The 27265-nt window shown below is 35.8% G+C and overlaps 1 protein-coding gene and 1 pseudogene across 6 annotated transcripts in view; one reads left to right on the plus strand and one right to left on the minus strand.

The window, feature by feature from the left end:
- Akap7 (A-kinase anchoring protein 7) overlaps positions 1–23381 on the plus strand; it is a 132539-nt gene extending 109158 nt beyond the window's left edge. For 5 of the 6 annotated variants that reach the window (XM_046449506.2, XM_046449521.2, XM_058581287.1 and 2 more), the window contains one exon: positions 21391–22398. In XM_046449506.2, the coding sequence (XP_046305462.1) occupies positions 21391–21587 (197 nt within the window). In that variant the 3' untranslated portion in view covers positions 21588–22398. Of the gene's footprint in view, positions 1–21390 lie in introns of all 6 variants that reach the window. The other variant, XM_046449512.2, reaches the window with a different exon arrangement.
- LOC124095633 (ribosome biogenesis protein NSA2 homolog) lies at positions 16105–18501 on the minus strand (annotated as a pseudogene).
- Positions 23382–27265: the final 3884 nt, after the last annotated feature.

The raw sequence follows: 27265 nt of genomic DNA on the forward strand, positions 1-27265 counted from the left end.
TTTTTTAATTAAAAGGGAAAATGTATAGGCACACATTTGCAAAATAAGACAGGTTTGGAAGTTGGCTTTGAACCTGACTTGCAGACATCCTCAACCCTCTACCTCTCCACCTCTTCTTTCCACTCTGTTCTCACCTTGTTAGCCTTTACTTGATGATGGGGACAGGTGGCTTCCAGTAGATTCTGTGTTCTCATCCTATCTGGCCTCACTTGGTGATGGATCAGACTTCTAGCAGCTCTGAGGAACATTCTTACTGTTCCATGTTCAAGTAGAATGAGTTTCTCTCTTCTATTTTCCATATAAAAATTAAATAAAAGGTACAGACTATGAACTATACAACCTGCAAGGTCACTATACTATACATATCAAAGATATTTGAATTACATATCATAATGAGATATGTTCTTGGAAGGTTGCTTATAAACTGAACATGATATGATTATTTTTTCAATGCTACACGTTTCCATTTGGTGCATCTAGAAACTTAAAGCTATCTGTATCTCACTGGCTCTTTGAGCTGCAGTCTTTTCATAGGTCTGCTAGAAACCTTTTGTATGATTAATTAGCAGTAGCTGTTCTTTTTACCTCTGATGGGACATCAGTTAGTTGCAAAACAATGTAAATGTTAGCAATATAGAACAATGCATAAAATTCTTGTTTGCAACTATTCCAACATTGTTTCAAGAAAGCTAGGCGCTATGCTAGGTGCTTAGTATTATCTTATTTAATTTTTATGGAATCCCTGTGATATAGAAATACCATATTTGTAAATCCCTGGTTGGCAAATAAAGAAAGTGAACCATAGAAGGGCTGAGCAACATTTATAGGGACACAGATGTGGTAAGTGGGGAAGTTAGGATTCTGACTCTGTAACTCAAGAGGAAGCATTGTAAATGTTTTCTGGCTAAAGGTCTTATTTTAGAGTGAAAAATATAGAAGTGAAAATATAGAATATAATATATTTTCCACTGTTGGATACAGAGCAGATTGTAGTATAAAGGAAAAAGTGGGATGCTTTGGAGCCACTTTGATCTGCATTTGAGTTCCAACTTTGGCAGTTTTTCGTTGTGTAGACTTGGGCTAGTCTCTTGGCTTTAGTAATTCTTCGATATCAAGAGTTTGAGAAGCAAATACCAACTGATGAACCAAATGAATTTACATTTATATACCACGAGTATATTAGTCACCAGATTTAAATGCCAGTTCAATTTTCTACAATAAGATTCAGAGAACTCTAATGAACAGAAGAGATCACACACACACACACACACACACACACACAAATATACCTTTAAATCTATTTGATTTTTGCTAAATGTTCTTTGAAGTATATAGTAAGTTGATAGTGTTAGGTCACTGAAAGAAGAAAAATAGATTCTAAATAACTTCTTCAAGTCAATTCTCCTGAAAGTAAAGCATTAAATTTATGAGGTCACCAGGCTTTGGGTTTTTAGAAAGTGTACTGTGTTTCTTTATATATTTTTATTATAATGCACAGAAAAGATGGCCAAGGATGATTTTTGGTCTTGATTTTGTTTTACTGATTAACCATCTTATCTTCAAGCTCTCTTTAGTATTCATGTTCCCTATTTAATCTATTAGTATTGCTTTTTAATGGCAAGTGGACTTGCCCATTGCTTGATCAATATTCACAAGCAAATATCCTGACCAAATTTTTTGTTACCTGGATTTTCATGTTTAGACTTTAAAAAGTGGTTCTAGAAACTATTAATCTATTTTTTGTGTTTGCTACTGAATAATTAGAAAAAATTGTAATGCAAAACACCCCGTCTACATGTGTCCAGACAGGAGTTGTTTTAGGATTTAGACAGCTGAGTTGAAGAGGGGTAATTTTGAATAACTTTTTAAAAGATTATTTAAGGGATAGGGATGTGGCTCAGTAGTAGAGTGTGCCTAGCACACATGAGTTCCTGGGTTTAATTCCCAGCAAAAAACACACACACACAATGATATTTAAAAATTGTTTAAATATTTTTTTCATCCTGTGAATTTAAAAATATTTATGATATTCTTGTCACCTTGTAATTATGCTTATATTTTAGTCCCTCTCCCTAAGCTTAAAGCATTTTGTTCCATTGTCCCAGTGTGAAACATCTATAAAGACTTAGTAGTATGTAATACAATATATAATACAATTATAAGAATATAGTTAGATTATAAAATAACAATATAGTACAAATTAATTGATATTAGTATTAATTAATATAATAAATAAGCTCTAGATTATTATTCTCATAGCTGTGTCTTCTTTTCCCCAGGCTGAGAATACTGTAGAGTACTTGAAGTATTCTGGGGTGGGTGTGCTGGATGAACTGAGATTCCTGATTCTAGTGATAGGACTACTGATTCCCATCACTACTGTTGTGCAATCAGACAATTTATGCAACCTCTTGCATCTCACTGTTCTTACTTGTAATAACGGGAGGATAACACTTATTTTACCTATGAGGTTTCAGTGAGAACCAAGTGAGATAATATTTGGGAAAGCCCTCTGACAGGTGTGAAGTGTTATCTGCACAAATGGAAGGAATCAATCCTGTTATTGGTGTTGGTGACTGGGCATCCAGGGAATTTTCTCAGCCCATGGTTCTGCTTGACCTGAGTGTGCTCTTATTGCTTAAAAAGAGGGAAAATGGCATCCACAATTTATGATTTACTTTACTTGATTAGATGGGTGGCAACATTTATTCTGCTGACCTTAGTGAGCAATGCCTTCAGAATGGAAAGTAACCTTTATTTCTGCTTGAAACAACTCCTAGTGTAGAATTTTAGCTGAGAAAGAAAAATGTATATTACATGAGCAGGTGTGTTGGCCAAATAAGTGAAAATCATGCCAGCTTCTCATGCTTTTAGGTTTTGTGTAAAACTCTCTTAAAACAGATGATAATAATTACATGTGTGCAGTGGTTTTAAGACTCTAAGCAGTGCTTCATTTTCCAGCCTACTTGTTTTTCTGCCAGTCAAGAGTATGATTATTTGAAAGTTTATGCTTGTGACATATTTAAAGCTATATTTCTTCTTTGTCATATTATATATTTTCACTGATAGCTGTGCCTCTGTTGATACTCCTGTGACCTGGAATCATGTTCAGAATGTCTGCCTCTTTTATCACCACTTAGAATCATTTCTTTCAATTGATTTTGCACAAAATGACTCCCAGAGGCCTTGAGCAACCAGTCAGGGATCTTGAGAAGTCCTCACATTCCCACCTGAACAAAAATAGGAACTAAAATCCAGGGACGAAACCACTATGGTTTCTATATAATAGAGAGCAATTTATGGTACACAACAGCAGGTGGGAGCCTGCAAACAATGCCAGGCAAAACAAGTGAGCAAAACAAGCTGCAGTGAGCACAGTGCCCCTCTGAGAGAGATTTCAGCAACAGAGTGACAGTGATCATTTGTCAGTCAGGGTACTGGGTGCCAATTTAGTTTGTACTGAGTACATTGGAGCAGACAGCAAGCCTGATACACTGGAGGGGAAGAAGTAAAACAATAATTGGGTCACTTTCATGCTCAGAAGCCACCCCTCTCTATTTTATGGAAATATTTGATATTGAGCACAAGAGAAAAGTATGATTCAGAAGGAAAGCAACCAAAAATCTGAGGCCTGCCTCTGTGAGATATTATAGCTGTTAGAGTTGAGAATGGTCTTAGAACCCAGGAAGCTAAGAAGTAATCCTAATTGCCAGCCACCTGCTAATTGCAGAGTGACAAGGCATGAGTTCATTTAGTGTTGTTGACCCCAGTACAGACTAAACGTGTCCCTCATCACTGGGAAGAAATGGTTCTTATTAGTATTTTTTAAAATTGAGGTACAATTTACATACACTAAAATTCAGTCCTTCTTGTGTTTAGTTCTGTGGGTTTTAATCAACACACCGAATCTGTAACCACCACCACAAACAAGATAAACAGTTCCATCATCTTCTAAAATTCTCTCATGCCATCAACCCCTGGGAACCATTGGTCTGTTTGCAGTCAATTTTGCCTTTTCTGAAATGTCATATATGAAATTATATGGTTTGTAGCCTTTGAATCTTGTCTTCTTTCACATAGCATGTTATGTTTTAGATTCATCTGGGCCATTGTATGTATCAGTATTTCCTTACCTTGTAGTAGTGTTTCGTTACCATTGCATAGATTCACCATACCTTTTTCTTTTTTTTTTTTAAACATTGTTTTTAGTTGTAAATGGACACAATACTTTTATTTTGTTTATTTATTTTTATGTGGTGCTGAGGATCGAACCCAGTGCCTCACATGTGCAAGGCCTGTGCTATACCACTGAGCCACAACCCCAGCCCTGCACCATAGTTTCTAGATTAATTCACCAGTTGAAGGGCATTTGAATGGTTTCTAATTGGGGATATTTATGGATAAAGCTATATAGACATTCATGCCTAGGCAATTTTCTAAGTATATAATTTCATTTCACCTATTTTCAAATCTAGCTAGAAATGAGATTGCTGGGTTGTGTGGCAAGAATATGGTAAACATTTATAAGAAATATCCAAATTGTTTTTTTTGCAATAGCTATACCGTTTTTTCATCGCCATCAGCAACAGAAGTGTCGGCTATCCAGGTACCTTTTGTGAAGTAATTCTTCAATTCTTTTGGCCATTTTTTAAAAATATTGTTTTTATTTGTTGGTAGACTTTTATTTTATTTATTTATTTATATGTGGTGTTGAGAATCGAACCCAGTGCTTTACACATGCTAGGCAAGTGCTCTACCACTTAGCTATAATCCTGCCCGTCTTTTGGCCCTTTTTATATTTGTTTGTTTGTTTGTTTTTTTATTCAGTTGTAAGAATTTTTTTCATATTATGGTTTGAAATTCTTTAATGGATATGTTTTGCAAATATTTTCTCCCAGTCTGTGGTTTGCCTTCTATTTTCTTAACAGTATCTTGTGGAGACCAAAAGTTTTATAGTTTAATGAAGTCCAATAATTTTTTTTTTGTAGTTTGGGCTATTGATAGTCTATTTAAGAAATTAAGGTCACTGAGAAGTTCTTGGATATTTTCTTCTAGACACTTTATACTTTCAGACCTCATATTCAATCTATGCTCCATTTTGAGTTGATTTTTATATGTATATAGTGTGTGATATGGATTGAGTTTTTTTTTTTTTCATATGGATGTATATTTTAGTACCATTTCTTGAAAAGATTTCTCTTTTTCTTTTGAATTGTCTCAGGACCTTTGTAGAAAATCATTTGGCCATATATGTTTGAGTCTATTTTTTTTATACCAATACCAAGCTGACCCCATTCCTATAGCTTCAAAGTAACTCTTGAAATCCAGTAACATGTCTTCTAGCTTTTTTATTTAAAAAAAAATGTTTTGACTGGTCTAGTATTTTACATTTTCACGTAAGTTTTAAAATAAATCTAAGAATTTCTTTTTTTTTTATTGGTTGTTCAAAACATTATAAAGCTATTGACATATCATATTTCATACATTAGATTCAAGTTGGTTATGAACTCCCAATTTTACCCCAAATACAGATTGCAGAATCACATCGGTTACACATCCACATTTTTACATAATGCCCTATTAGTAACTGTTGTATTCTGCTACCTTTCCTATCCTCTACTATCCCCCCTCCCTCCCCTCCCATCTTCTCTCTCTACCCCATCCACTGTAATTCATTTCTCTCCTTGTTTATTTTCCCATTCCCCTCACAACCTCTTATATGTAATTTTGTATAACAATGAGGGTCTCCCTCCATTACCATGCAATTTCCCTTTTCTCTCCCTTTCCATCCCACCTCATGTATCTGTTTAATGTTAATCTTTTCTTCCTGCTCTTCCTCCCTGCTCTGTTCTTAGTTGCTCTCATTATATCAAAGAAGACATTTGGTATTTGTTTTTTAGGGATTGGCTAGCTTCACTAAGCATAATCTGCTCTAGTGCCATCATAATGGCTGCCAATCTTACTGGAGTGAGATGGTATCTTAGGGTGGTTTTGATTTGCATTTCTCTAAAAAAAAAAACCATTGTTGAGTTTTTGATTGATACTGAGATCTTAACAAAATCCAGTCTTTTGATCCATGAATAAAGTTTCTCTCTTCATTTGTTTAAATCGTAATTTCTCTCAGAAAGTTTTATAGTTGTCTCGAACACGTTTTGTTGTTTACCCTATATAATATTTTATGCTATTAAAGGTAAAATTTTCAGCAGGGAGTGAGGGGAACGGTGGGGCTGTGGGGATGGGAAGGACCATAGAATGAGACAGACATTATTACCCTTATATACACATGTATGATTACACTACTGGTGTGACTCTACACCATGTACAGCCAGAGGAATGAGAAGTTGCACTCCATTTGTGTACAATGTGTCAAAAAGTGCATTCTACTGTCATGTATAACCAATTAAAACAAATTAAAAAAAAAATAGAAGGGAGACCAGTAGAGTAGAAGAAGGGGGTGGGGGGGAGGGGTGGGAAAGAAGAGGTACTGGTGAATAAAAGAAAAAAAAGAAGGTAATATTTTTAAAATTTTTAAGTTTTCAGCTGTTTGTGGCTAGTATAATTGATTTTTTAAATGTAGAAATTGTATCTTGTGATCTTTTAAACACATTTTAGTAGATTCTTTAGGATTTCTAGGTAGATGATGATCTCTTCTGTGAATAAAAACAATTTTTCTTTTTCAATCAGGAGGGTTTTAATTCTTTTTCTTGCCTAATTGCGTTGGCTAATGCTTATAGCACAATATTATGTAGTAGTCGTGACGTCAGATATCTTTCTCCCTGATTTTAGGCAAAAATTTTTGTGTTACTGTATGCTTTATTTTAATATATTTTTATAAACCTTATTTAGACAGTTATTTTTTCCTTTTAAAGAAATAAGAATGAGACAAGGTCTTTTATTTTTGCCTATACATGTGTGTTCTTGGTTATCTTCTTATCTTTGAATAGATGTAAATTTCCATCTGGTAAAATTTTCTTTCTGCCTGAAATTTCTTACTTAACATTTCTTCTATTTCTGGTCAGCTATAAATGTATTCACTTAACCTTTGATATCTGGAAAAGTCTTTTTTTTTTTATATTCTCTCTCTCTCTCCTTTTTTTTTGTTACCAGGGATTGAACCCAGGGGTGCTTAACCACTGAACCACATCCCTAGCCCTTTTTAATATCTTTTTTTAGAGACAGAGCCTCACTGAGTTGCTTAAGGACTTACTAAATTGCTGAGGCTGGTTTTGAACTCATAATCCTCCTGCCTCAGCCTCTGGAATCACTGGGATTATAGGCCTGTGCCACCCTGCCCAGCTCATTCTCATTCTTGAAAATATATATTTTAGTTGTCAATGGATCTTTATTTTATTTATTTATATGCAGTGCTGAAAATTGAACTCAGTGCCTCACACAGGCTAGGCAAGTGCTCTACCACTGAGCCACAACACCAGCCCCTCATTCCCATTTTTGAAAGATAAAATTTCTGGGTCAAGAATTCTATGTTGCCTTTTATTTTTTTACTTAAAACATTAAAATGTTGTGGTATTGTTTTTGTTTTGCATTGTTCCTGATGGACATGTTTTTTGGGAATGTCTGTGGTCATTCTTCTCTTTGTTCCTCTGTGTGTAGAATACATGTGTAGAATACAACCATTTTCTTTTGGCTGCCTTTTTTTAAAATTTTATTCACATTTCTTGTACCTGGGATTCTTCAAGCTTCTTGATTCAAGGATTTATAGTTTCTAATAAAAGCATTTTTAGTGGTTGTTCCTTCATATTTTTTCCTGCATCCCCCTCCTCTTTCTTTAACATTTTTCTAAAATTATATTGGCTCCATGGCTCAGTATTCCTGTTTCTTAATTCTCTCTGTTATTTGTCCCTACTTTCCTATTGTGTTTATCATGTTTTAGGCCCACATTATTTGTATTTTTTTTGTTTTTTCAACAACCTACTTCAACTTTTGCTCCTCTGGTATCTTTTTTAAAAATTTTAAATTTATTTGTTTATTCTAATTTGTTGTACATGATGGTAGAATGCATTTCAATTCATAGTACACATATAGAGCACATTTTTTCATGTATCTGTTCACAAAGTAGCATCCCACCATTCATGTCTTCATACATGTACTTAGGATAATGATATCCATCTTATTCCACCATCTTTGTACCCCCATTCCCCTTCCCTTCCCTTCCCTCCCCTTTACTCTATCTAAAGTTCCTCCATTCCTCCCATGTGCCCCACCCCAATCCCCATTACGGATCAGCATCCCACATATCAGAGAAAACATTCAGCCTTTGTTTTTTTTGGAATTGACTTAATTCACTTAGCATAATATTCTCCAGCTTCATCCATTTACCTGCAAATGCCATGATTTTATTTTCTTTTAATGCTGAGTAATATCCCATTGTATATATGTACCACAGTTTTTTTTTTATATCTATTCATCTACTGAAGGGCACCTAGGTTGGTTCCACAATTTAGATGTTATGAACTGTGCTGGCTATAAACATTGATGTGGCTGCATCACTGCAGTATGCTGTTTTTAAGTCCTTTTGGTGTAAACCGAGGAGTGGGATAGCTGGGTCAAATGGTGGTTCTATTCCAATTTCTGAGGAATCTCCATACTGCTTTCCAGATTGGTTGCACCAATATACAGTCCAACCAGCAATGTGTAAGTGTGCCTTTCCCCTCACATCCTCGACAACACTTATTGTTGTCTGTATTCTTAATAACTGCTATTCTGGCTGAAGTGATACGAAATTTCTGAGTAGTTTTGATTTGCATTTCTCTAATTGCTAGAGATGTTGAACATTTTTTCATGTATTTGTATATCATCTTCTGAGAAGTTTCTGTTCAGTTCCTTGGCCCATTTACTGATTGATGTGTGTATGTGTGTGTGTGTGTGTGTGTGTGTGTGTGTGACGTTTTTTGAGTTCTTTACATATCCTGGAGATTAGGCTCCATTGGATGTGCATGTGGTAAAAATTTGCTCCCATTCTATAGGCTCTCTTTTTACCTCACTGATCATTTCTTTTGCTGAAAAGAAGCTTTTCAGTTTGAATCCATCCCATTTGTTGATTCTTGATTTTATTTCTTGCACTATAGGTGTTTTACTAAGGAAATTGTAGCCTAATCTGACATGATGAAGATTTGGGCCTACTTTTTCTTCTATTAGGTGCAGGGTCTCCGGTTTAATTCCTAGGTCCTTGATCCACTTTGAGTTGAGTTTTGTGCAGGTGAGAGATAGGAGCTTAATTTCATTTTGCTGCATATAGATTTCCAGTTTTCCCAGCACCATTTGTTAAAGAGGCTATCTTTTCTCCAATATATGTTTTTGGTGCCTTTGTCTAGTATGAGATAACTGTATTTATGTTGGTTTGTCTCTGTGTCTTCTATTCTGTACCATTGGTTTACAAATCTATTTTGATTCCAATATCATGCTGTTTTTGTTACTGTTGCTCTGTAGTTTACTTTAAGGTCTGGTATAGTGATGCCACCTGCTTCACTCTTCTTGCTAAGAATTGCTTTTGCTACTCTGGGTCTCTTATTTTTCCAGATGAATTTCATGATTGCTTTTTCTATTTCTATGAGGAATGTTATTGAGATTTTGATTGGGATTGCATTGAATCTGTATAGTGCTTTTGGTGGTATGGTCATTTTGACAGTATTGATTTTGCCTATTCAAGAGCATGGGATAGCTTCCATCTTCTAAGGTCTTCTTCAGTTTCTTTCTTTAGTGTTCTGTAGTTGTCTTTCACATCTTTTGTTAAGTTGATTCTCAAGTTGTTTTTTGTTTGTTTGTTTTTGAAGCTATTGTGAAGGGGGTAATTTTCCTAATGTCTATTTCAGAGAATTCATCACTGATGTATAGAAATTCATTTGATTTATGAATATTGATTTTATACCCTGCTACTTTGCTGAATTCATTTATTAATTCTAGAAGTTTTCTGGTGGTGATTTTGGGTCTTCTAGGTATAGAATCATATCATCAGCAAATAGTGCTAATTTAAGTTCTTCTTTTCCTCTACATATCCCTTTGATTTCTTTCCTTTGTCTAATTGCTCTGACCAGTGTTTCAAGAACTATGTCGAATAGAAGTGGTGAAAGAGGGCATCCCTGTCTTGTTCCAGTTTTTAGAGGGAATGCCTTCAATTTTTCCCCATTTAGAATGATGTTGGCCTGAGGCTTAGCATAGATAGCCTTTATGATGTTGAGATATGTTCCTGTTATTCCTAGTTTTTCTAGTGTTTTGAACATAAAGGGGTGCTGTATTTTGTCAAATGCTTTTTCTGTGTCTAGTGAGATGATCATATGATTCTTACCTTTAAGTCTATTGATGTGATGAATTATGCTTATTGATATCCATATGTTGAACCAACCTTGCATCTCTGGGATGAACCCCACTTGATCATGGTGCACTATCTTTTTCATATGTTTTTGCATTAAATTTACTAGAATTTTATTGAGAATTTTTGCATCTACGTTCATTAGAGATATTGGTCTGAAGTTTTCTTTCTTTGACATGTCTTTGTCTGGTTTTGGAATCGGGTGATATTGGTCTCATCAAATGAGTTTGGAAGTGTCCCCTCTTTTTCTATTTTATGAAATAATTTGAGGAGTCCTGGTATTCTTCTTTGAAGGTCTTGTAGAACTCAGCTGTGTATCTATTTGGTCCTGGGCTTTTCTTGGTTGGTAGGCTTCTGATGGCATCTTCTATTTCATTGATTGAAATTGATCTGTTTAACTTGTATATATCATCCTGATTGAGTTTGGGCAAATCATCTGACTCTAGAAATTTGTTGATGCCTTTGATATTATCTGTTTTATTGGAGTACAAATTTTCAAAATAAATTCTAATTATCTTCTGTATTTCTGTAGTGTCTGTCATCATGGATGTTAGTAATTTGAGTTTTCTTTGTCCTTGTCTTTGTTAGCATGGCTAAGGGTTTATCAATTTTATTTATCTTTTCAAATAACCAACTTTTTGTATTGTCAACTTTTTTCAATTGTTTATTATGTTTCAATTTCATTGGTTTCCACTCTAATTTTAATGATTTCCTATCTTCTACTGCTTTTGGTATTGGTTTGTTCTTCTTTTTCTAGGACTTTGAGATGTAATTTTAAGTCATTTATTTGTTGACTTTTTCTTCTTTTAAGGAATGAATTCCATGCAATGAACTTTCCCCTTAGTACTGCCTTCATAGTGTCCCAGAGATTTTGACATGTTGTATCAGTACTTCTAAGAATTTTTTAATCTTCTCCTTGATGTCTTCTCTAACCCATTTTTTCACTAAATAGCATATTGTTTAGTCTCCAAGTGTTGGGGTAGCTTTTGTTTTTTATTTTTCATTGATTTCTAATTTTATTCCATTATGATCTGATAGAATGCAGGGTATTATCTCTACTTTTTTGTATTTGCCAGGAGTTCCTTTGTGGCATAACATATGGTCTATTTTAGAGAGGATCTATGTGCTACTGAGAAGAAAGTATATTTACTCATTGATGGATAATATACTCTATATACATCAGTTAAGTCTAAGTTATTGATTGTATTATTGAGTTCTGTAGTTTCTTTGTTTAGTTTTTGTTTGAAAGATCTATCCAGTGGTGAAAGAGGTGTGTTAAAGTCACCCAGAATTATTTGACTCTTGAACTTGAGAAGAGTTTGTTTGATGAATATAGATGCTCCATTATTTGGGGCATATATATTTATAATTGTTATGTCTTGTTGATTTATGGTTCTGTTAAGCAATATGAAATGTCCTTCTTTATCCATTTTGATTAACTGTAGCTTGAAGTCTACTTTATTTGATATGAGGATAGAAACCCCTGCTTGTTTCCACAGTACATGTGAGTGATATGATTTTTCCCAATATTTCACCTTGTCTGTGAATGTCTTTTTCTATGACATGTGCCTCTTGAAGGCAGCATATTGGTGGATCTTTTTTTTTAATCCAATCTGCCAGTCTATGTCTTTTGATCGATGCGTTTAGGCCATTAACATTTAAGGTTATTATTGAGACATGATTAGTATTCACAGCCATTTTTGTTTATTTTTGGTATTTAATGTGACTTGGTTTCTCCTCTGATTATTTTTTCCTTTAGTGTAATACCTCCCTTTGCTGATTTTCATTGTTGTTTTTCATTTCCTTCTTGTGGAATATTTTGCTGAGGATGTTCTTTAGTGGAGGATTTCTAGTTGTAAATTCTTTAAACTTTTGTTTATCATGGAAGGTTTTTATTTTGTCATCAAATCTAAAGCTTAGTTTTTCTGGATATAAGATTCTTGGTTGGCATCCATTTTCTTTCAGAGCTTGGTATATGTTGTTCTAGGATCTTCTAGCTTTCAGGGTCTGGATTGAAAAATCTGCAGAGATCCTAATTGGTTTTCCCCTATATATAATCTGATTCCTTTCTCTTGTGGCTTTTAAAATTCTATCCTTATTTGTTATGCTAGGCATTTTCATTATAATGTGTCTTAGTGTAGATCTGTTATAATTTTGTACATTTGGTGTCCTGCAATTCTCTTGTATTTGATTTTCCAATTCATTCTTCAGGTTTGGGAAATTTTCTGATATTATTTCATTGAAGAGATTATACATTCCTTTGGTTTGAATCTCTGTGCCTTCTTCTATCTCAATAAATCTTATATTTGGTCTTTTGATACTGTTCCATAATTCTTGGATGTTCTGTTCATGGTTTCTTATCATCTTCACTGTGTGGTCAACTGTATTTTCAAGATTGTATATTTGTCTTCATTATCTGATGTTCTATATTCCAAGTGACCTAGTCTGTTGGTAATGTTTTCTATTTAGCTTTTTATTTTGTTTATTGTTTTCTTCATTTCAAGGATTTCTGATTTTTTTTTAGAATGTCTATCTTTCTTGAAGTACTGTTTTGCTACCTGTATTTTTTCCCTTATCTCTTTGTTGGTATGATCAATGGTTGCCTGTATTTGCTCTCTTGTCTCTTTGTTGGAGTGATCAATCTTTGTCTCTATTTGCACATCACCTATATAATGAAATCAGGCTTCATGGCATGATACACAGGGCCCTTTATCCCTATCTGAGTCAGTCAGGTTTCTGTCACTGTGAGAGAATACCTAAGACAAACAGCTTGAAGGAGAAAATGTTTATTTTTGTTCACAGTTTCAGAGGTTTTAGTCCATGGTTGCTTGGTCACGTTGCTTTGAGCTTGTGACAACACAGTGCATCATTGCAGAAGCACATGGTGGAAGAGGCTGCTCACCTCTTGGCAGCTGGGAAGAAAAGAAAGGAAGGGGCTGGTTCCCAGTACCCTTTTCGTGAGCACACCACCATTGACCTAACTTGCTTTCATGAGGACCCAAATCTTAAAAGTTGCACAGCCTCTCAATGTTGCATGGACTGGGAACCAGTACTAATTTAACAAATGGTCTTTGAGTGATATTTAGGATCCAAACTATAACACTTTTTTTTTTCTTTTTATGCCTGGAAAATTTCTTCATTCCTCCTTATTCCTGTTTCATGGCTGAAAATTCTTACTCGCTAAACCGAAATATCTGCTCTGTGAAACCTACCTTGTTACCCCATTGAACCTTGAACATATTTTATTATAGCACTTAACCTGATGTTTTGCAATCATGATTTATTGGTCATCATTTTATGCAGTCAGAGACTATACATAATTCATTTTGTTAAATACTTAGTAGTGACAGATAGTTTAGGTACCTATGAATCTATTTCTTGACTAAATGAAAGATGAATTATTTAGCAGATATTGGGTATAGTCTTATTAAAATAAGTTGAACTCAGACTTAATTATATCTCACATGTAAAATGTAATAATAAAATAATTATCTAATTTAGAGTACCTGCTGTGTTCTAGGTACAATGGTAGGTACTTTCTCTGCATTATCATTACTTCATGCAACATCAGTGCAAGGTGATTGTATTCCCCATGATAATCAACCTTACCTTTGGAGAAGTTGTAGACAAGGTTGGTACAGATAGAAAACATCAGAATTGAGTTTCAAACTCATTTTTCTGTCATGGTTTTTCCTCCTTCCACATATATTAGGAATTTTGTCACTTCCTCATCAGTATTTTCCAAGCTTTCTAATAAGAAATGACAGAACTGAAGTAGAAAGTATATAGGGAGCAATGTAGATAACAATACAAATTCAGAATTGATGTTACAGACTGAGGAAAAAACTGTTTGTGAGGGACTGTTACATGAAAATGAGATGTGGAAGTAAGAGAGTTCTCAGGGATGTTGTTTAAAAGTAATCAGACAGCAGCTATGGCTTGTCCCTCTTTGATATAATCACATGAACCACAATCTTGAGTGTATCACTTATAGGTTTGGGGAATTCATACAAGATGTGTAGAATGGGGCCGGCTTTGGAAATGATGGAAGGAAGTGGAAATTCTAGATGTGGCAGCACTAGTGTGTTAACAGAGGAATGGAGGGTTCATAGCCCTTTGTCATTGTGACAGCTTTGACTGAGGCGGCCTGGTCCACCCTAGTTCACTCAGACTGCAGGTCACATGTCTGTGGGGATCTCATCTCCCCTTTGTTTCCTTTGAGATGGCTCTTGATAACTGCTTTCCAACTTAAAAATGTTGAGGGTGGGGGTGGATGGAGGGACATTTAGTTCAGCAGTCTGCAGAACTCGGGGCTGTTCTTTTGTACATATAGCATCATCCTTTTTTTGTTTACTCCTTGCTACTGAGGCCAGTATGAAACTTAAAAGACATGGTTTCTTCCCTTTTGAAGTTTATATTGTAAAATGTGGTTTTAGAATTTTAATTCTAAAACTTTCTAGAGTGTGTTGGGGTGAATTTTAGTATTTGGCAAGAAGGGCAGGGGACTTTATAGGAGCATTTTCCTTGGGCATGGCTAATACTTTTGGTAGGTTTGGGTTCAAGGACAGTGTCAGTTTAGTGTGCACTCAAGGATGATTCCTGACCTGTCCTTCAGCACAGATTAGTTGCAGGTAGAGCACAAGGAAGCTGAGTGCCACCCTACCTCTTTGAATAACCTATAGATCTGTGTGTAGTGTTTCTTCTTTTGTGTTTTGTGGTCCTGGGTATTGAACCCAGGGCCTCTTGCGTGCTGGGAAGCTCTCTGCCACTGAGTTCTCATTGAAAAGATGATCACATTTTAAAAAGAAAATTCCTCTTTCAAGGAAGACATACTCATGTTTCTAGAACAGGAAATACAAAGTTGTGCGAGTGAGGGGAAGATACAGAGGAAGCCTTCATCCAGATACCAAGTAAGGTTTTGATTTTATCTTACCATTAACATATTTTACAACTTAATAAATAGTTCTCTTGAGGATTGTAGATATGTAAGGCTATTTGGTAGTATTTAAAAATGTTATAGTAATGGTGGTTTTCCTGATTATTTTATAGTTGTCCATGATTTATTGAGTCATTTGTATGAAACTGTCGTCAAACTTATAGATAACAGAGATGAGAGATGGGAACATGAGGTTAAGGGGATAATTCTATACACTGGGTTGACTCCCACAATATTTCTTTTAAGAAAACAATTTACCTGCAGCCCTGCCTGACTTAAGTCAATAGAATGTATACATTTCTCAGCAAATAACTTGTTATCTACAGGAGAAATGCAGGCCCCAAATGCTGATAAAAATACAAGTTATGTGGGTTGCTGGAGGGGGGACACTTTTGTAACCCTTACACAGACAAAGTTTCAGAACTCACAAAGATAAAGATAATTTCTCTTAAGAATAAAATCTGTAAGAACAGGTTCCAATTAAAACTGATCAGCATAGGCCAAAGTGACCTAGAGTTGCCCTGAGCCTTTACCATGTGCAGTGGAGACTTGGAATTTTGATACAATCCCACTGTCAGTCAAAAGTCAAGAGGTGAACCTGGGTGGAACTCTTTGGAAACTTCCCTGGAACCCTCCAATAAAATTGAAGGACAGGAGGGGTGTGTTGTCTTCCTCTCTGAGTGGAAACACTCTTCTCCCTTGAGAGTGTCCTGTTTCCTTTTCCCTGTGCCTTCTAACAAACTCATGCTCTAATAAACTCATGCCTGCTACTCTGTGTAACATATCTGAAATCTTTCTGGTGTGATGCAAGAAGCAGTAAGAAAGGACTGTCTTGGCTGCCTCAGCTCTGTGGCAGGCTCTTATCCTGTAACGGAGTCAGTAAGGATACATTTATGCATCCATTATTTTCAGGATTGTTGATAACCTGGACATATTTTCCCCAAGTAATCCTGCCTCCTTGTGTCAGAAGCCTAATACTCATGTTCACCTCAATGACAGTGCCTTTGGTAATAATACCCACAATTGTAAATGGTGGGGATGTATTGGCAGGCCAGAGGTGGCGTTCAGTTCAGGATGGCCTTACTGAAACATAGGCTCATTGGCCTAATAAATCTTTCATATTTATGTGGTTTTATCTCCAACATAGAGGACTTTATAACCATTCTGGTCCCATGCCATCTTTTTTTCTTTTCTGTCTCAATAACTTTTAATACCTCTGTTTCCCCCTGGGCAAGAGCAATGGGCAGAAAGACTTTCCATTTTCCTGCCTTCAGTTTTTGTTTTGTTTGACCATCTTGGAGAGTGCCTTAGCTTGGGACTCTGTGTCCAGCAGATAGCCAGGTACTGCTGTGGGTGGGGCCTTTTCACATTCTTTTGCTTGCTGTTTTTTTTCTTCAGGCATCTTGCTCTTTTTCATTTGCATTTTCTCATCATGGAGCTGCTTTTGGTAGAGCTTAGCCTTCAGACCAGTCTTTTTTATTTGTTTGTTTGTTTTTGCCTTTTTTGAACATTTATGTATCTCTTGGCTTTCCTTCTTCCTTATTTTATCATGGCAATCCAAACAATACTCATAGCATTTATGGTATATTCATTTTGTGGTGGGGTGAAGCCATAGATGCACTGGATGCAGCCCCTGGGGCATGAAGAAGTTCTCATTTTCCCCAAATAAGGTTTTTAATAGTTGGGATGTGTTCAAGTGACAACATTTAATGTTTTAATATTTGAATCCTCTCATTTTAATGTGATTGTACCCTCCATGTCTTACATTTTATTCTAAAGAATATTTTCTTTGATCCTTTTTAAAAAACAAATGAGCATGACTTATTCAGTTAGGACAAATAGTCACCTAGATACTGGTGATGGGTAGGGGATGGTAAAGGTTTCTGGGATCCTTCATGTTGACATCAGCTACTGTTGGGTCAACTCACACATAAGACTAACTGAGTCACATTAATGTTGATCTTAAATTATTCTAGTAGGTATAAAATATTCTTGTTACCACTAAGGAGTTCACTTATTTTATTTTTATGACCACAAGAATAAACTGTATCCTTGCATGAATTGGTATTAGAAATGTCAGGTAATATAAACAAAAGCAAACTCATAGGTCCAAATCGAGGGTTAATGTTAATGTTAATGGAGAGTTACTTACTTGCTTACTTGAAGTTTGCTGAAAAGTTTCTTAAGTGTGTTCCTTTCAGTACAGTACTGTACTTGGTGGGCTTTAAAGATTTATTTTTTATTGCTTTTCTTTTAAATTTTTTATATTCTCCTAAAATTGATCAAGGATATTTTCAGGAGATTTCTAAAATAACATGTCAAAGACAAAGGTTAGTCTGCTATTTTAGGTAGATATAATGTTAAGTAAATCACATAGGCCTAGAAAGGATATTTTTAATCAAGAGTCTGATGCTTTGGGAATATTTGTTGGAATATCTCAAGGTAGTTTTTGTGAAGCCAGGCATGTGGCACATACCTGTGATCCCAGTGGCTTAGGAGGCTGAAGCAGGAGGATCACAAGTTCAAAGCCAGTCATAGCAACTTAGAGAGGCACAAAGCAACATAAGCGAGACCCCCGTCTCTAAATAAAATTTTTAAAAAGGTGGGTAAGGAGAGGTGGCTGGGGATGTGGTTCAGTGATAGAGTGCCCTGGATTCAATCCCTGGTACCAAGAAAAAAAAAAAAGATAGTTTGTGTGTTGCAGCAGCATGTTGAGCTGCCATTGCTAACTAGGCTTCAGTTAAAATGAACGTAGTCATTCGTCTTAGAGGTCACTGTGAGAGGCAGATACCCTTATTCAAGTAGTAAAGAAGAAAAACACAGCAGAACTTTATCTTAAAATGCCTCTTTGTAAAATTGATATATATTATGATTATATGTGACCACGGGATTCATTGTGATATGCACAAAATATCATTTGATCAATTTCATTCCCCAGTGAGCTCCCCTTTTCCCTCCTTGCCTCCCTCGTCTGATCCCCTTCTTCAACTCCTACTGGTCTCCTTTCTATTTTCATGAGGTCTATTTTTAAAAATTCATTTCTTAAATTAAGTTGAATTAAGTTTGCTAAGAGTGAGAACACATGCATTCTTACAGGAATGAGGATGCACTGTGTTCTTGCAGGGCTCTGCGATGAGCCTTGCTTTGGGCTGTCTCGTGCACCAATGTTAACAGCCTGAGGATGGATTGCAGACACTGTAAGGAGGACTGGAGTCCAGGATGGACCTGGATGATTCATTTGTATATTTGTTTTATTTTTTAATTAGTTAGTTACTTAGTTAGTTATTGTAGGTAATGAATATTTGTCCCATAGGTCAAAATTTTTGTCTTATTTACCAGGCTCACCAAGCAAAGTAGATGTAGATTTTTCATATGGGTATATGACTCATTCTGGAATTCTCTTCTCTTGTTTTAAACTTAATATTAAATTTAAATTTATGGCTAGTATGCTTTTTTTAGGAAAATGATAACATTTTAAAATGTTGCTGCAGCTTTTAAGGATTTCAGTCAATTCCCTTGACTAACATATTTTTTGAGCTTGTATTGCAATTAATAAACTGCCATATTTTAGCAGAAGGGAAGATAACTGTGACACCTGAGACATGGTTTCTATACTCAAGGCTATGTCTTTACCAGAGCAGATGCTGAATCAATAGTTTTTTAATAAATACATCAGTAAATAATATTCATAATCTGTAAAGGAATCAAGGAAAGAAAGCCAGTGGAGTGTTGCTTTGTCCCTGATCTATCTTTGTAGGCTGGAAGAATTCTAAGAAAATTACAGGTCTCTGACAGACACTGGTTGATTGAATGACCAAATGGACATGTAGTGTCCATTGCTTGTGGATAGAGTTGTTGGAATCCAGGGGAGGAGCATCATTTCCAGTTGGGGAGGAAAGGCTCATGGATATGTGAGAGAAAGGGAGGGCTTTCTAAAAATAGGGAATGTTGTGGAGGCAACCACAGATAAGTTGGAGGCTGACCGTAGAAGTGCAGCAGTAGTGAGCTGTTAAGTTTGGAAAGTCCTGGGAGGCAAGCTTGTTTCCCTGTTGAATGAAGAGTAAAACTGATATTTTAGAAGAATTATATATATCTAGAGGTATTATATTAGATACATTGAAAAAGGAGAAATCATGAAGCACATATTGACAAGGCTCAGTAATTAATTGAGTTGATGAGGGAAAGGAAAGTGTTTTGAATTTGATTGACTTGGGTAATAGTAAAAGCATAAACAAAAATAGGACAGTTAGAAAATCAGCATTTTGTGGGTAGATTTTTGTATTTCAAATCTTTTAGCGTGGACTGATAGAAATGAGACCTGAGAGGGATCTTGGAGATTGACTTACTCATTAGACTCAAATTACCAATGAGAAAGCTGAGTAGGTTCTGGAACAGCCCTCAAACACATAATCTCTGACCTAGGCACAGAGCTCAAATAGGGTGGCAAGTGTAGAGTCATTTATAGTGTTTTGAAGGTTATTTAAGTAGTATTCGTTTGCAGCCTGACTTTCATTTTAGAATTGAAGAGCCATTATACAAATAAATTGCAGGTAACGTACTAGGAGATACCGTCTATGTAGTATAAACACTGTGTTTAAGATTGAAATAAAAATCTTTTAAGTGTTTTTCAGTGTACTCATTCATTCTTACTGGTAAAAACAATCTGAACTTAAACTTGTACCCAAAAGTCATACCAGTAGTGAATTTGTTTGTCTTTCATTTCAAATATCCTGGCATATTTATATTTAGTAGATTCTATGCAGTTATCACCAAGTTGAAGCTTACTCAATTCTAAACATATTTTGCACTGAAAATGTTTTGTCTTAGACCTTTGATCATCGGTCTTAGATGTCATATTTTCACATTTAAAGGGAAGTCAGTCTCTAAGGCTTCCTTCTGTTAGTGTCTCTAGATGAAGGGTCTTAACCCATCTACTCTTCTTCTTGGGATGACTCCAGGAAGGATGGGGCAGTTATAAGTAGAATTGGTCTTGAATGTACATTACAGAAAAATGATAGGGCTCTGAAGGAGTGATGGGGCCCAATCTTACCTTTTGCATATCTGTTTTTGTTCTTCAATTCCTGTTACACTGAAGATAGAAAATAATGCCCACCTTCCAGCTCATATCCTTTGTTATCTGCCTGTTCTTGGCCTGAATATGTAAGAGCAACACTGGTTTTGCCTTCTGGAGCTCATGGGACTTTCCAAAAATTGAGCTGAGCTTAATGTGTGAACATTCTGATAACTTCTTTGCTTCTAGCCATCTGCCTTCCTGGGCTCACACCTTAGTGGAAGAAGATAGGGTGCTAAATAGGCCTGGGGAAAGAGCCCTTTGTTCCTCAGTAAAAGCAAAAGAGAAAGAGAGTGACTGGGCAGCGTGTAGCATGAGAATAGAAGGTAACTAGTTCTTTTATAGTAAGATGAAGGGTGGAATTCTTAAACCTGGATTATCACTAGTAGGGAATTAAAATAACCATAAGATAGTAGCATCTAATAATTTGCCATCATACTCCTAACTCTTATTTGAAGAACTTTTTGTTTCTCAAATTGCAGTAATAGCACTGAGATTTAAAAGAAAATTATTAGTTATATTTGCTTATTTTCAATCAGTTTCTAGTGGTAATAACTGCTTTTGTCTTTAGGGGAGTGCTGAGAGTTTAACAACCAATCTACAGGATAAGCATTTTAAAATTAGTGATCCCAAGCAATGAGATGATAGGGAAGTCTTGATGATCTCAGAGCTGGCATTGGAGAGAGAGAAGGAGGTAAATTCACATGTCTGAGGCTCTAGGTGGTGGGCAGATGCACTTCAGTAGTAGGAGTTAGCTTTGGAGGAGAGAACAAACATTCTGCGTAGAAATGGGAAACTAGCAGCATTGCTAGTTGGCGTTTCTAGGCTGGAGCTAATGAATTTCCTTTTAACCTGAAATTTTCAGGAATAGTCAGGTTCCTACTTCTGCAAATACCATATGAAAAGACAACCCACTGTTCTTGGATTTATAGACCTAATTTACCAGATTGAAGGACACTTGCTCTTTTTAACTAGCTGAACTAGCTGGCCCCTGCATGGCTGAGTTGCTATGGTAATATGAGCTCAGTGACCTCTCTTCTCTGTTGTGGAATGTAGGTGAAAAGGACGGAGGGGAGCCGGATGATGCTGAACTGGTAAGGCTCAGTAAGAGGCTGGTGGAGAACGCGGTGCTCAAGGCTGTGCAGCAGTATCTGGAAGAGACACAGAACAAAAAGCAGCTCGGGGAAGGGAGCTCTGTGAAAATCGAAGAGGCTGAGCGGAATGGCAATGACAGTGATAACAACAGGAAATGAGACCCCAGCAGATTCCTGCTGCTCTGTGAAAAGCATCCTGCTCCCCTCTGCCAAGGCTCCGGACTGACTTGCAATGTGCTTTTTAAGCATCTCTTATCCAATCCATGGAGGTTGCCCAAAGCTTTCATGATAGATGCCTTTGCATTTCTGAAACAACAGAAGAGAAATGGAATGCTGGCACTAGCAGGGGAAATTAATTTCTGGAAGAAAGATGGCCCAAGTTTCACTTGCCCTCAGCCAGGCACAAGGGAGGGGGGACTTTGGATCACGCCTCCTGGACTTAGAAGCTGCAGGAGAGGTCTTGCCATAAATGGAACACTGCCATTTATATTGTGTAGGACATTTGACTAATTTATCTGAGGCCAAAACTCACACACAGCTATCAAGTGCTAAATTTAAATTCATCACTGTTGAGATTATCATCTGTGTAGTTAATCCATAATGTTTTATGTTGTTCTCAGTGTGCTGTCATTGGGTAGTGATCTTTCTTTACAGTAAATTATGTTTCATGTAAATGATATATTTTCGGCAAATGAAACCTTTTCTATAAAATGTGGGCAACATTTCAAAGGGTTTTTAACCTTATTTTGATAAGTCAATATGCCATATTTAATGTATTTCATTGACATTTGTACTTTAAATGTATTATATAATTTTTTTTCCCTTAGGCAAGAAACCTGTTGGAATTCAAGACTTAATTAATGAAGCTTTACATCGAGAAAGGATGGGTCTCAAGGCCAAGGTGCAACAGATAAAGAAACTTTTATTAAAGCCTGAGACTCAGGCCAAAATTAGGAGGGAGCTTTTTGAAGGAAGACTTATTGACAATAGTAATCAAGCAAATCATGTTGAATTCAGCGCGACTTTGACATAAGCTTTTTGTTGTTATCATGATAACATAGTTATGAAATCTTTTCAGCTTCTTAAATATCTCTTTGGTAAATACCAAAGTATTCTGATAGGTTCTATACAACAGTGAACCAACATTTGGTAAGGAATTTCTTGCCAAAGAAAACCAATTTTGCCCTGTTATTTTTTGAGCTCAACTTGTGTTTTAGAATAATTGTTTCTGTAATATTGAGTCACTTTATAGAAATGACTTCCTAATTAGCTGTTGTGAGATGTTTCTTGGTCTTTGCAGACAAAAAAAATACAGACTGTGAAAAAATCATTTACAGAAAAAAACAAAACCAACAACAGTATTTTAAGGGTCACTTGCTTCCTGTTGACATGATATTAAATCAAAAGAAGCATTGTCCAGCTGTCTACATTTAGTGTTACTTTTAATGAAAATTTGAATGTTTATTGAACATTAATAGTACTTGAATGAACATTTATAAATATAGTAATTGTAATCACTGGTTAAAATGTTTTATAATACCCATATGTATTATTTTTCACTGATCAAAATGTAATTTGCTTTGTCATTTCTTAATGAATGAATGTTTCAGATTTTATTTTCTACTTTTTTGAAGATAAGCCCCAGGTCTTATCACATCCCTTATAATTTGAATTTGTTTGCACTGGTTCAATTTTAAAGAGCATTCTTGAAAAATTTCTCCCCATATGATTATTGGTAACAGCTTTTTTTCTATAGTCATTGTAAAATTGCTGCTACTCATAGATCATGATAGAAGGAGAAATGATTGGAGATCAAATATGTAATCATTCAAATATAAAATCCAGTTTGCTCATGGATTTTAGCTATTTTTTCACTGGATAAATTATATTACATTTATTTATAAGTGAGTTTATGCATTTTCATGCCTCTTAATAAATGTATTGTTTTCCCTTGTTGCTTTCCTTTCTTTTTCTTACTCTTGGAAGTTGTTGGGTCTGTGCTGGTTCACTGAAATCAGGAATAGGAGCTCTGATAGTTTCAGTGTTTGTTCACTGTATGTTCTTATCTTCATGATAAAAGAGCACAGTTGTCAAAGCACCATCGACTCTAGACTTTTAAACCATTTCAAGTAAGTCAGCTTCACAGAGAATTAACAACAGAACATTAAATTCAAATAAAATCTAAATAGTGTCCTATGAACAATTAACCATGTATCACCGAAGTGACATCGATAGCAAAGACAAAAGGACTAGACCCACCCCGGGCAGAGGGAGCTGAGCTGTGTGCCCTGGACCTTTTTTCAGTGATTGAGGCCCTTCTTGGCCTTCTTAAGTAGCCCTTAGGTAGAAAACAAAGATATTTTTAGCTTGCATTGTGTTTCAAATGAGAAAGCACACTGGAAGAAGTTGAGGTTCTTATCCAAGGCCATGCTGTTGTTAGGGATCTGGACACAAATGATAATCCAGATGTCCCAGTGCTACTTTCATCCTCTCATAACCTGGTGAACAGTATTTCAGGAGAGAGAGCTCTTCTCAGCATCCATCTTTAAACATCTTATTCCAGTCCATCTGAAAAGCTTAAGGGCTAAGAAAGGGTATTCACTTTTAATCTGGATTCCATGTCTTACTGTGACTTTAGCTGAGAATCCTATTTTCCACTTGTTAAATATCCACTAAGGCTAAGATTGTGTGTCAGGTGATTTGGGCACATGGTTGAATCCTCACTGATCCTATTAGGAAGTAATTAATGCTTTTTTCATATTAGAAAATGGGGGCTCTACATGGTTCGATGGCCCATCATCATAAAGCTAATAAAAAGTATGGCTAAATTTAATTTTGAATCTATTCTACTTCAAAGCTGACACTTTCTACAACATATCACTTCCCTCTTCACCAAGTACCATATATATCACAAATTAAGAATGTGTAACAAAGGGAAAGTCACTTTCTTTTGACTAAACAAGCTCCCACACAGATCTGAATTTCTGTGAACACTATGAGAGTGTTCAGCTGATGTGATTTGAGGATAAAGGATTCTAATCCTTATCAATGAAGTATCCATTTAAGCAGGCTTATAAAAACAATGGAAGGTATAAAATAAAATTTCTTCATTTTTCATTTTTAAAACCTAATATGACATTAATGCAAAATCTAAGTATGGGATCTGACATGTTCAAGATGACATTATTCCCATGAATAAGAGGGATAGAATAATTGCTCTTTAGGTCATACAGCCAGAGCATGTTGTCCTCAAATGATCCTGTATATGATACAGTCTTTTCTTTTGACAGGGAGGCTGCATGGCTGGTGACAGTGCTGACCAGGGACAGGAGGTGGGGACTGTAGCTTCCACCACTGAGTCTATCACTGGCTATGATCTAGAGCAAACCAGTTCATGTTCTTGAGCCTCACTTCCCAATGTATACTTTGGAGAAGGTTGCTCAGGTGATTTTAGCAATCCTAGATTAGCATTCTTTGTGACTATGCCACAGTACCACTCATGCTACATTGTGTGCAGCCACCTAGATTGGGCCACACTCTCCCATCTACTGGAAATAGAGGCTTAAACTTCCAGAAGACTTTACATTCTGTTTCACTTGTTTGGTTGTCAGTTTATACAGTGAAAGCCCAGTGGCACCTATTCGCATTTATAGCCAGATTCCAACATTCTGGGGGATCAGTCACTAGAAAAATAGCAGATTGTATGTGAATAAGGGTTATGCAAAGTAGTATTTTCAATAGCAGAACAAGATTTTGTTGGCTTTTAACTTGGGCCCGTTTATACAATCTTAGATTGTATCAGTCCTCAGCATAGACTAACTAGAGGCCCTTGAGATATACAGGTTTGTATCTGTTATCTGAAATGCTTAGGATAAGAAGTGTTTGAGATTTTGAATTTTTTTAGACTTTGGAATATTTGAGATATCTTAGGTAGAGGACCCATGAAATTCATTTGTTTCATACAGACCTTATTTATATAGTTTGAAGGTAATTATGCAGTTTTTAGTGTGCCCACATTTTAACTACAACCTATCACATGAAGTCAGATATGGAATTTTCCACTTAATGGTGTCATGCCAGACCCTGCCCCCAATATTGGATTTTGGAATATTTAAGATTTCAAAGTTTGGGGTTAGCGATATTCAACCTGTACTAGAGTTATATCTGAAGCATACTTAAGATTCAAATTATTTACTTCAAACTCCCAAGTGTGGCACCTCCCAGTCACCCCATGTTTCAGGAAAGAGGTAATGAAAGCAACTTGACTTTATGTTCTAAGCATCATTTCAGGACTCTGATCAATAAGATGGGTTTGCCCCTCTGTACACTCAGTTATGGATGCATAAACCAGCTACCATGTTCTGTAACAATAATTTACTTTATTATATAATCAAAGAAAACAAACTTATAGTGTCTCCAAATACATATTGATAAATGGATAACCCTCTGTCGCTCTTTGTTTTCAGCACTTTCAAATATCACCTATAATAATTTTTTCTTGAAAAAAAGCATAGGTGCATTCTTGAATACATAGTTTTTGCAGTTTGATAGAATTCATCTAAAAAAGAAATAAACCCAGCACACTTAAAACCAAAATACTTTCCATGTCCCTACGTGAATTTGATAGCAGGACACATGCTAACAAAACAAACCTCAAGATTTTTTCATTCACAGTAAAAATGAATATTACAGCAATTCACTCAGAGTCAGTGAATTTAAAATTGTGATACAAGCTACAGACCTTCTTTCTTGGATAACTGTTTTGGGGATAATAAGGCTCATTTATAAGGTAATTTGAGAGCTTCTGAAGGCAGGCACTATTATCGTCTGCAGTGTTATGTGCACAGAGCCACTTACTGGTACCCATTAAACGTAACTGATAGATTCAGGTAATTGGGATGATTTCAAAATGAAAACTGCAATATTTATTTCTCTACATATCCTATCATTAGTCACTTATTGGAAGGCCAAGACATTCTGTTATAGCAAGGCCAAGACATTCTGTTATAGCATCTAAGGTAGAAACAATAAAACTGAGAAATCAATTCATTATTTCCAGTAAACCAATGTTGCTTTTCCTATAATGATTTAAATTATTCCTGAAAAGCTACTATATGACACTGTACTATAAATTTATGTTACATTTTTGGACTCATTTTAGGAAACTGACAGTTCTGCTTGTTGTCCTGCCAACTTAAGCAGATATGGCGTATGCAGCTTTTGTTCTTTAGTAATCATATTACTAAGTAGTATAGCACACTCAATTACTCCCCACAGTTCCTACCCCAAACCACGGGGGCACAATATCTCTATGTTATCTTTGAACCAAAAGGCACTGTAATTTCTTCACTGATTTTTTTTCAACTACACATATTTTATCTTCTCCATAATTAAAAAAAATCTTTTTGAATACACTCATATGGGATATATAAAATTGTAGGAAGCAAGAACACAAAGAAATTAAGAATCTTTATAGTTGGACAGAAATTATAGTGGCCAGGAAATAATACATATGCATCAGTCCAAAGAATATCTAATATGATAATTGAGGTAGAAAAATAGCACAAATATGCAACAGTAGGGAGAGACTCGGCATATCTTTTTAAGATTCTGGAAGACAAATTTGGAAGCTGTTTTTATCAGGTCCATGCTTGGAAAGTATCTTTAGGGAGAGGCATATGACAAGGACTTTTGAAGGTTTAGTGTACATTTGTCACACTTAGTGACTGCCCAGCATCTCTTTGAGCACATTTCCTTTGTTTATGCACCTACCTACCACGTGAGCCCTATTTCCCCAGGATAGAAACCCCAGTGTGGCAGCCTGGAACTCACCGTCT

This window comes from Marmota monax, unplaced genomic scaffold, assembly GCF_021218885.2.
Source record: "Marmota monax isolate L192 unplaced genomic scaffold, Marmota_monax_Labrador192_F-V1.1 WCK01_AAM20220418_F8-fsc00030, whole genome shotgun sequence".
Lineage (NCBI taxonomy): Eukaryota > Metazoa > Chordata > Mammalia > Rodentia > Sciuridae > Marmota > Marmota monax.